The sequence below is a fragment of the Rhagoletis pomonella genome, unplaced genomic scaffold, assembly GCF_013731165.1.
Source record: "Rhagoletis pomonella isolate Grant_MI unplaced genomic scaffold, Rhpom_1.0 Rhpom_scaffold_00013, whole genome shotgun sequence".
Lineage (NCBI taxonomy): Eukaryota > Metazoa > Arthropoda > Insecta > Diptera > Tephritidae > Rhagoletis > Rhagoletis pomonella.
This window is the reverse complement of record NW_023458567.1, coordinates 3,091,216-3,102,515: the sequence shown is the minus strand read 5'-3', so window position 1 is coordinate 3,102,515 and position 11,300 is coordinate 3,091,216. Positions and strand designations below refer to the sequence as shown.

The following is an 11,300-nucleotide window of genomic DNA, read 5'->3' as shown; positions in this document are numbered from 1 at the left end:
TGTCATCAGTTGATCGGAGTCATTGTACGCCTTCATGTTGATGCACGGCACCAGGCGGTTGTCCACATATACCTTCTGCACCTTGTACGGCTGGTTTCCCATGTTGTTCGCCGCGCGCTCGTACTGTTGCATCTCCGGTATGATTGATAGCCGTTGCGCATTATTCGCGGCAGCAGCTGCGGCCATCGCCGCATGTCGCTGCAGGTGCATGCTGGCGGAGTTGGCGTTCGCCGAGGAGCTACTACTGGCGCGGCCATTTTGCTGTGCATGATGTTGAGCAGCGGCCGCCATGCGTTGTTGTTGTTGTGCTACTGCGACGGCAGCTTGATGTGCTTCCTGCTGCTGTTGCAGGTAGGCGGAGGCAGCTTGCACCGACCTTCGGGGGGAAGACAAATCGATTACTTCCATTGGAGGGGTATTCTGATGATGGTTTTGTTGGTGGTGGCTATGGTTTTGACTGTGGTGGTGGTGATGGTGGGAGGAGTGGTGGTTTTGGTGGCTGTTATAGTGTTGCGAGGAGTAGTGGCTGCCACTCTTGCCCGTGCCGCCAGTACTCGAGGCGGACGAGCCGTGCGATCGCGTAGGCGATGGAGAGGGGGTTGAGGTAGAATTCGAGGTGGAGGGTGAGGGAGGCACGTTCAGCGCTGCGCTGGTGGAGCAAATGACGCTTTTCTGACGTCCACTACTGCTGCCACCACTAGCAGATGAGTGTGGCGAATGCGAATACTGTGAGGGAATGTGGGGCGTAATGGTCACATTCGGATTAGGCACAATGGACAGTGAGGGCGCGGGCGAAATGGGTGGCGACATAAAAGGAACAAAATTTTGAGACGAATTCGTCTGAATGAATGTGGATAGATCCGGATTGGATAGTACTTTCTGCACCACCGCTTTCATTTCATCAGTCATTTTGAACTTCTTTTCGAAATCTTCCAGTGACGCTGTTGAATTCAACGGCACTGTGGCACAACCTGATGAGGAGGAGGTCAATGAGGAAGAGCTTGTATGCCGCGACGAGCTAGTCGTGCTAGTCGAACTGCGCTTACTAGGCGCTTCCGCGGAGCTACTCACTGGAATTAGTGGCGGTACCGAAGGCTTCGTGAACTGTCCATTATTGGTGGTGCATGTGGACGTACTGTTCTTGTTGCTATGCTTGTGGGGATTATAGTCCAGCATAGTCTTCAGATCAGTGTCTAAAGGCAGCGATGGGAAAATAGGAAAACCTGGAGCTTTGCTGGCACCAAGACTGCCAACGGTACTGAGGCTGTTCGAACGCTCTGTGCTGGTAGCAGCAACAGCTCCTGAGACAGTGCCATTGCTTTTGATTTGCTGGGTAAGCAGCAGGCGTTGGGCGGGCGTCAATTGATTCCAGAAGGCCATATCGGCGGCAGTAGAGGGGAAATTGAAATTGTATGGACTGGCAGAGGCACTGGGCGCGCCAGGGGCAGCGTGAACATGGGAAAGGGGTAGGGACTGGCTGCTGGGTGTATGAGTAGCAGACGCATGGGAAGAAGCAGAGGGGGAACGGGACGAGGAGGAAGAGGTGTGTCGTTGTTGCTGTTGTGTTTGTTGTTGCAGCATAGTTTGCTCGACATTTGACCTAGAAACATTATATATAGAATAGTTTTGTAAGTTTCACCTTCGTTGTGCGGTGCGACAGTTTTGTTTTAAATTTTTTGTTAATTTTATTTACAAAATTGTATGTTTTCAAATTTAATTGCAAAATTTTAATATAACGCGTTGAAGTAATTTTGAATTTTCTTAGTAAAAATTAAATTTTAAATTAAATTTCAGACATTGGATGCGTTTTTAAGAATTTTGTTCAAATTCTTTTAAATTTTCACAAGTTCATAAAATTTTAACTGCAATTTTTTCAAGTTTACTTTAGTTAGTTCATTACTTTTTTGTTTATATAACTGTAATTCTTCATTGGCGCTACTTTCGTTGTTTTTGTACACGCATTATATATAATGTATCTAGGGTAAAAAATATCTTTGAATATTATTGATATATTGTTAGATTCAATACAAAGAGCCAGGGGTACGAGAGCGAGAGCGAGCTATTTGAGTGAATCAATGAAGTTGGAAAGGATACAGAATGGGTGGATTGCTTACAATTACAATTGTCAATTAAAGACGCAAGCACTTGTTTAATTAAATAATTGTTTTTTTTTTAAATTTATGTTTTTCAAATGTTGTAGTTCCTTTTTATATTACTTTTTTGTTTCTATTTAACAAGTACTTTTATCAAGATGATTTAAATGCAAAAATAAATGATAATTTCAAAAATTTTTCAACCACGTATGCTAAAACAATATTACTATTACTACTAAGCACATGTATGAACTATACTAATTAGAAAATTTTCTTAAAAGTTGAAATCGCTAAACTTTGAGCGCATAGATAAATGTGAAGCAAAAAAAATTCGAGGCATGCAAAGAATTACGAAGAAAAAAGGAGGTTTTGAGGGTGTATGTGTGTGCTGCAGACACAAAAGGATAGATATAAAAAGTTCAGTTCTGAAATCACTAAACTTTCTAATTGGCATTTTTAGTTCAAAATAACAGCTAAACAAATGAGCTCGCATATCCGCATATTGCAGCCCTGTGCACGCAAACTTGGCTGCACTTTTTACTTGTCACTTCCTTCCTGCAATACACAGTCGAACTACAACAAAGCACAAAGTGACAGAATCGGCGCCATTTTAAAGCGGTTCATTGGCTTCGCGAAAATTTGTGAAAACTTTTGCTTGTGCAATTTTTTTGCGAAAATGCTTTTTGTAATTACGTTAATAAGCCAATAACTAAGTGTTTGTTTACCAGTGGCTGCGGAGCATTATTTTGCAAGGGTCTAAGTGAAAAATTATTTTACAACGAAACAACTCCAAATGATGCGCAACGTCACGGAATACCATGATATTTAATCGTGTGCCTAAATAGTGAAAATTTGTGAAAGCAAAACGATCTGTAGGCGTATTTCAAAATAAATCAATTTCAGCTAAATCATTCTCTGGAATATACGTCGATGTTTTTGCAAAACCGTCCATCGACCAGTTGTAAACCCGCCTAAATCGCCGTTGTGGCAAAAATGGGATTTAGTAACCCTGAACTCCAGGCATCGAGATTTATGCATAAAAATCGTGAAATCTATTAAAACAACAGATTTCTAAAATAATAGCTAAAGAAAATACCGCCTTTCTAGGCAATGCCCTCAAAAAAAAACCCTTGTTTCGCTCTGCTGTAAAATTTTAGTGCCGGTTTTGCAATTGGTCGATGGACGGTTTTGCAAAAACATCGACGATATGTATGAATCAATCAAAACTATAATGGAAAAATATAGGATTGCGCTCTATGCTTTTAGTTTAAGGTATGTACTTCAAAAATATTTCACTAAATAATTTAATTCAGATGGTAAACTATAACTTGCTGAAAATATATATAACTGCCGTTTTCTCAAGTAGGTTTTAAAATTATGAATCGGCTCTTCAAACGCATTTTTTTACGTTAAAATTTGTGTTCAAAGAACAGATAAATGTTAAAACCTACTTGAGAAAACGATCCTAAAAGGCCCAATTTTTACAAGAAACTTCAAAGAAAAACACTACAACAATAAGAAACCCAATATTAAAAAGAGGGAGGGAGAAACGAATTTCGATTTGTGAAAAAGTACTAAATTAAATGCGTGCACAACCACCGATTTTTGCAATATAAAACAGCTTTAAAAATTCAAATTTAAAACAATCGTAAAAGGAAACTTGTTTATGTGGAAAAAGCAAAAGATACAAAATTTATGTGGTGCATACTTTTTTTGCAATACAACAGTTGGCAACAAGCAGCGTGTATGCACCAATAGAAACAAAATATTATTTTCTTTTGTTTGCCTTAATTAGAAAGTAATCGTTAAACGAATTACAACTAAATTTGAAAAACACATTTTTTGTAAACAATTTCTTTTTTAGAACAGATAAACTTTATACAAAATTCATATTTGAATTTTAATAAATGTTTTGTTTTTTTTCGAATTGAGTAAAAGTTTAAGAGTTTGCATTTGATTCTTTAAAAAACGTCTATTCATACTCACATATGGTTGGCGCTTTGGCCAGCGCCAGAGCGCACCAATGGCGGCGGCGCATTCGCTTGATTGTGACTATTCACGGGTTGCATCGAAATCGCTGGATTATTGTAGGCAGCATAGGTCGGCCGATTGCCGAGCAGGATATTCTCCATTGGACTGCGTTGATATTGTGGGGCACGTGAATTGGGATGTGACTGTTGCGCCTGAAAGTATACAAAAAAAAATACGATTTTTTTTTTATATAGAACAAAAGAAATATGAATGTGGCACAATTAAAAAAAAATGCACTAAAGATACATACATATGTACGGAGCTAGCTTAGGGATATATGTAATTGTTTCGGAAAGTATTTATGGGCGACTCCAGCGAAGTCTACCGGGTAAAAAAAAAATTTGAAGTCCTTTATCTAAGTTATTTATAGGCCGATTTGCTGCTTTTTATAATATATACGGGTTATGTAGGCAGAAAATTTTTTGCCAAAAATGGTCTCGCTAGGTGGCGCCGGGATCGAGATATTTTGAAAACCGTATTTATGCTCTGATTTGTTTCATATTTGGCCCGTTTAGTTGAAACGTAGTACGACATAGATTTGCAAAAAATGATGATGTCAAAACAAAAAGTACCTTCGACATAAAATGCATGTTTTCTTCCCGTTAAAAATTCGTTCAAGAACAATATTAACAAAAGTAAGCATAAGTTTACTAACACCTTTAAATGTTTTTACTGAATAAGCGGTCATTTAATTGCTATGCAAATCTAGAAAAACCCTTTTTAAAACTTTAAACTTTTTCAGTTAAAGTTTTAGACTTTTAGTGGCAGTTAGGTTCATATATCCCGTCATTAATGCTACTGCAACAAGATAAACAAAAAAATCAGCTCCTAGTCTTTGATAGATCCAAATTTGCAAAAAATATTGCCAGACAAATCCGATTGAAATTAACGTTCCCGCGGTAGTCGGGCACATGTAACAGGAATATCCCACATTTGATGTTGCCGCAACGGAAAATTTTGTAAAATAGAGCCAACTTACGCAATCGCCACAAATATTTTAAACTACACTATTAACGATTTGTAAAACTTAAGTATTCATTTATTGCATTAAATTTGATGATTAATTACAAATATAACATTTATAAAATGTAATTAAATATTTTTTTCAATCATGAATCTGTGGTATCTTTGGTGTTACTGAATGCTTTTTTCCCACAAAAAAAAAAAAGAAAAATAATTATTTTGGTTTGGCGCACTGATAAGTCTCGCCGATGAGGTATGTAGATATTTTTTGTGGTTAAAAATTCGCTGAGAAAATTTTTTTTGACCACATTTGTACGTAGTATGTTCATTTGTGTGCGGGTATTTTGTTAATTCACGCACATACTACACTGAAAAGCAGTACACTTCTCTTAATGCTTAGCCGCTTTGTATTCGCTTCTAATTCGTCTGTATTTTTCCATTATTTTGATTATCATTAGCAAGCTAGTTGTGGTTGCTAGGTTGTCATAGCGGACGTCATAAAGCGCCCGCGTTTGATTAAGATTTCGCTTGGCTGCTAGCCTCTGCTAACAACAAATTAACATGAAATAACCGACTGCTTCATCTGCAGCTATGTATGTTCATAGAAGGTACTTTTTCTTAAATTTCTTGTTTGCTCAGTGTAAATATTGTAAATTGTAAGGGTTACGGAATTGTTGCGAATGCAACCGATTACGATTTTGATTTGAGTAATGTCTGTGATTGTCATTATTTTGAACGTATTGATGTGCAGGCATCGGCTGCTGTTGGGAAGCTCCTACGAAACTCATGCAGTTTTCAATGTGTCTTTGACGTTTATTCTGTTGATGGTACCCATAACCATGCCCGTTGTGCTACATTCACCAATGGCCACACATGTAGAGAATAAAAACGATAACAAAAACGAAATATCAAAATGCAAGCAATTGAACAGGCATACAGATACATACATACATATACTATAATACATGTGCAATAAGCATTAAACTAAAAATTTTAAGCATTAGCAAAACATATCCATACGAATTAAATTTGCCATTTTTACACTCGATGATTTCCACTGCCTAGAGTGCACCACAGCCTAGAGTGCAGGCACGCAAACACAATCCAGTGGAACACTATGTAAGTTCTAATAGTATGGGTGTACATAACTTGCCGCGTGGCAAGCACTATTTCCTACAGTTTGGCAACTTGTGGCAGCGGCAAAGAGAAAAATAAAATAAAATGAAACCGAAACAAAACCAGCGTGAAACCAAAAGTAGGCCAACTATAGACAAGCAACCAGGCATTCATGCAGATTAAAGTGAGTTTAATGTACTTTTCCCACTGACTAAGTTTTCCGTTGAAATGTGCGAACAAAGAAAAACTTCATTGCTGGCAGGAGTGGAATCAGGGGTGTTGTACCTATTCAACAACTACATACATATGTATACATGTTCCTTCTATTGGCACAAAGTGCCAATCTGTGCAATATTTCTGAAAAACTGTTTTCACCAAAATGTGTTTCGCACGAAGTTAGTCTAAGAAACTTGAGGATTAACCGAACAAATACGAGCTAAAGACCAGTTTTTAACCGACTTCACAAAAAAGGAGGAGGTTATCAATTCGTCAGAATATTTTATTTTTTATGTATGTTACCTCACAGGTGGTCTCATAATAATCTGGTTTAGATCCGATCATTGGATCATGAAAAATTAACGGTACTCCTAAATTTTTATGAGAATTGAAGTCGGTTTTGTTTTTTGCTTAAAAATTACTTGTTTTTTATGAAATACATGTATGATTTCAAAAAAAAAAAGTTTAAATTTGCAGACGTTATATCAGCGGGGTTGGAGTCGTGTACCTAAGCGTTCAAAAACATCACGCCGCATTCTAGGCCACAGATGTCCCTTGTAAACTTAGCTTTTCCAATTTTTTACACTCAAAAAAAAAAAACCTAAATATCGGGCAAGTTTAATAGCTTTGACTATTTTCAGAAAAAAAATATATATTTGAAATGCCTAATTTAATGGCTTTTTACCTATTTTAGAGCTTTTCAAATATATTTTATTTTGTAGTAATTGCCGTAAAAAGGCTTAATATTTTTTTTATTTTGTTGAGAATTCTCACCTGCGAAGCCAACATTTGTGCATGAATAAGAGGCTGCTGCTGCATCCACGTATTTGTCAAAGCCTACACGCGTGAAAGTCCAAAAGAAGGCGTTTGAACAGCAGTATCATTCCATTTTAGCACGACCGGATCCGAACGAGTTGTTATATGAAAGAGAAAAGATACGAAGATTTTTGTTTGAGATTAGTTAGATTTTCAAATTGAATTCGCATGTAATGTTTATTTTTGTTGTTGTTGTTGTAGCGCACCTGCACAGTCGCTAATGCAGCATTGGATGGGTGCATCCGTTGGCCGGGCTGTTGTTGTTGCATAGCTGCTGCTGCTGCTGCCGCCGCCGCTGCTGCCGATGATTGTGTGGCGTAGGCGTTGGCGCCACGCTTCATCATCTGTTGCTGTTGCTGTTGTGCCGCAGCCGCTGCAGCAGCCGTTTGTTTTTGCAACATACTTGATTGTGGCATCACTTTTGGCGGTGGTTGCGTGGGTTGGCGCGTCCAATTTACCGAATTATTAGCATTTGTACGATTGCCAATGAGCAGATTTGAGTCGACAACTTTGCTGGGCCAATAGTCTTCGAATTCGGTGCCATTGGGGAAATAGCTTTTAATGTCTGTCAATGAAATGACTGCCACATTTTCGCTGGAGAATAATTCATTGCGTATGCCCTGCACTTTGCAGCAGAACTTCAAGTAGGCCAGATCCCAACCAGAGAGATAGTCGGCTTTCTGTTTGAGATTCTCAGTTTCGCCTTCGAAATAGAAGAGCGGCACCACTTGCTCGTTGTTGCGCACCGTATACGGCACGACACTCTCCTTATTGATGCGTATAAAGCCGCACTTCTCCGAGGGTGACTTGCTGCCAGAGATGAGCTTGCGGTAACAAATGTCTAGGAACTGATAGAATTTGGTTGCATCCGAAAGGCGCACCACCAAATCTTTTTGCGTGAAAATGTCGCGTCCAAATTCACCATCACAGTGTTTTATATTAATTTCAATTAGAAGTCGCGCCTCTGCTTCCGTTATATAATAGCTACGCACGCAGGTGCAACTGGAGTAAATGTCCGGGTGCAAGCAATTGAGATATTTGCCCAATAGCTTCATCTCAATCATTCGTACCGAACAATATTTCTCCTGCTGCCTATAGATGTACGGAATGTAAGTTTTACCAAATGTGGTCCAACCAAAATGTCCCTTCTGTGATTCCTCATCGCATGGCGCTTTCTTCTCGCCGGTGGCATCGCTACTACTGCCATTGCCATTTTGCTGTGCACCTGCTGCACCGGTTCGTCCATTGCCATTGGTGGCGGTTGCACTGGTGCCATTCGGCAGCTTCTGTTGGCGTGTCAAGTAGTTCAGTATGTTCGCCTGACCATTATTATTGTTGTTGCCTACACCGGCTTGCATGCCGCCCACTTGTTGACGCGTAGCCAGCTGGGCAGCCTGTTGTTGTTGCTTAGCCAATGCGGCCTTTTGCGTTTCCATCATCTTGGCCGCTAACTCCTGGATCTCAGCCTCGTCGGCGCGTTCCTGCTTGACAGGTGCGCTCCAATTCGAGCCGATGCTGTTCCCATGTATGGGCAGCGGTTGGCCATTGGCGCCAATCACGCTGATTATCTGTATATCAGCGGACATGCTAGTGGCGCTTCAGTTAAACGATGTAATTTTGGTAGAAATAAAAATTTGCAGTTGCGATGGAAATTGTTGCAACTGGGCGCGCTCAAATTTTGCGATTGTTTTTTTTTTCGGATAATATAGGGTTGCTTTCAGAACTTGCTTGCGTTTTGCAAGCTCAAGCGCGGTTGGAGCTTGTGCTCGCTCACGCGTCAATCACAATGTTCGAACTTCGAACTTGTGCAATTCTCAGTTGGACAAATTTCGAACATACATGCGAAGAAAAAAAAAATGTAAACGAAGGAATTAGCAGGAACACGGTTTTTATAATATTTTAGGTCTTTCAGGGTATCGCTTGCTTTTTTGTTGATATTAGCACAGCTTTATTCTTTATTATTTTCTGCACTAAACTACAAATTACCGGCGTTATGCTGTTTGGCATATAGGGTGTTGTATTTTCGGATGGGGCTATTCACAAATTACGGGTACACACATGTGTACATTTTCGCTAAACGTTTACGGCTACTAATTTTGCGTATTCCTCTCGCGTGAGCAACTGTGTCGCCTCGCCAGCTTTCTCCCTGACTTTGTGTTGTGGTTCTGTTGCTTTTAGTTTCTTTTTTTTTTGTAGTGGCTTTCTTTTTTTTCCTTGTTGATTGATTGTCACAAGACGCGTGTGCTATTTTTCTTTGATTTTTTTTTGTCGCGTCAATACAGCACAAACGACACTACAAACATACGCACGCACTGCGGTGACAGCAGTGAAACGGTAGCGACGACCGCTTACGCGGCAGCAGCGAGCCGCATAACGAAGAAATGTATTTTCTTTTCTTTAATTTTAAATTTAATTTTTTTTTTTCACTACTAATAGTTTATGTATGTATGTATGTGCAGGGATGTCGAATGTCCCACAGCGCCACACCCGTCCAATTTTTCGTTTTTGTTAAATTTTTATCAGCATTTGCTGCGTAAAGGGGCCTTTTGAGTTTCACACCAAATGCAGTCACACATTTGTACACTTCACTCTTTCCATATTTGCGTTATATGGCTTGTTTAGATATGTATTTCTCTACAATATTTCTTCAGCGAATTATTTTCGCTTTGCACTGCATGTGTTTTTTTTTTGCTTTGAAAATTTTATTATTTAAAATAATTTTCTAATAGCGTTACAGTGTTTGTATGTAAGCGTTTTTCTCCAATGTGTGTATTTTGTACGCGAAAATTCAAGCGTCGCGGCCTTCGTTACGTCTTCACGTCTTCGCAATACATAAACGAGTGTGATCGTCGTAACGAAAATTATTTCTACGAACTGAAGTTGAAGCCCCCAATATACACAAAATGCACACAAACACACGCCTCTGCATAAACTGTACACACCACCATCACCACTGCCCACTGCTGCCGTTGCCCGCGTCGCCGACAGCGTCGACGTCGTTGTTGTCATCGTCATTGCTAGTACACTGTGCGCCACACCAGCCACACCAGACCAGCCAAAAGCAGCAATAATAACAACAACAACAGCACAGATGGCAACACTACCGATGACGATTTAGCAGAAGCCGTGGCAGCAGCAGCGGCGCAGCAACCGCAACGATGGCAGCCGAATGGGCTATACAAATATGGGAAGCAAAGCAAAGGCAAAGCGAACAGTTCGGCAGGCCCCGCTTCAGCAATTCGGTTAAATTTCGTTAGCTGGCTCTGTCTCTATACGCGCCATGGCTACACTACAGTGCGGCGGCACTGCTGTACGCCATGGCCGTGTGGTTGTTTGTAGGCATGTCAGTGATGTCGACGAAGCGCAGCTAACGAACGTGCGAACGAACGAACGAACGACGAAAGTAGACGGTGAGCTGCGGGCAGCAGTAGTAGCATCAGCGACTACAAGTATTCGAATTTCGTATGAAAACACAATCGCGCGCACATATTTTCGTACATACATATACATATATTTAAATATGTACATGCATAAGTACACTCGATTGTACGCTCACTCACTCGTTCGCTTGTTCGTCGTTCACTTGCTCGCTCGCACGCTTCAGACGCCAAAAAATTATAAAACAACAACGAAAATATGCGAGTGCTCGATTGCAAAAACAATAGCAATTGCGCTGTGCAAGTAGCGAACGATTGCAGCAACAACGACCGAGCAAAAGCAAATTGGTGGATTGTTTTTTTTTTCTTTTACTTGATTTTCGTGAACGGTCCGCAGCGCAGCGCAGTGCAGTACAGTTGTGAATTGTGTGTGTGTGTGTGGTTGTATGCTTCGTTGTTGCAGCTTTTGTCTACTTCCACGTAAATTTTTGTTTTATTATTTTGCCATCTTCTATTTATTTGCGCTGCTGCAGTCGACGTGGACGCTGGGGGCTATATCGCTGTTGTTGTTGTTGCTGACATTATGTACTCTACCGTCTGTAGTTTGGTTGTAGCTGTTCTGTTATTCGTTGAAAAACGAAAAATGAAAAACGACAGCGCGCGACAGCCAAAGACGACGCGTCGAACG

General features: G+C 40.2%; 1 protein-coding gene across 1 annotated transcript; it reads right to left on the bottom strand.

Annotated features, from left to right (window-relative positions):
• On the bottom strand, positions 1-10,615 carry LOC118748506 (serine-rich adhesin for platelets; the record flags this gene model as incomplete). The annotated part of the gene is given in 4 exon segments (XM_036483002.1): positions 1-1,600; positions 4,080-4,276; positions 7,194-7,256; positions 7,442-10,615. Coding segments are annotated over 4 exon segments (3,240 nt in total), but the record flags the coding sequence as incomplete, so codon positions are not given.
• Between the last annotated feature and the right edge of the window lie 685 nt (positions 10,616-11,300).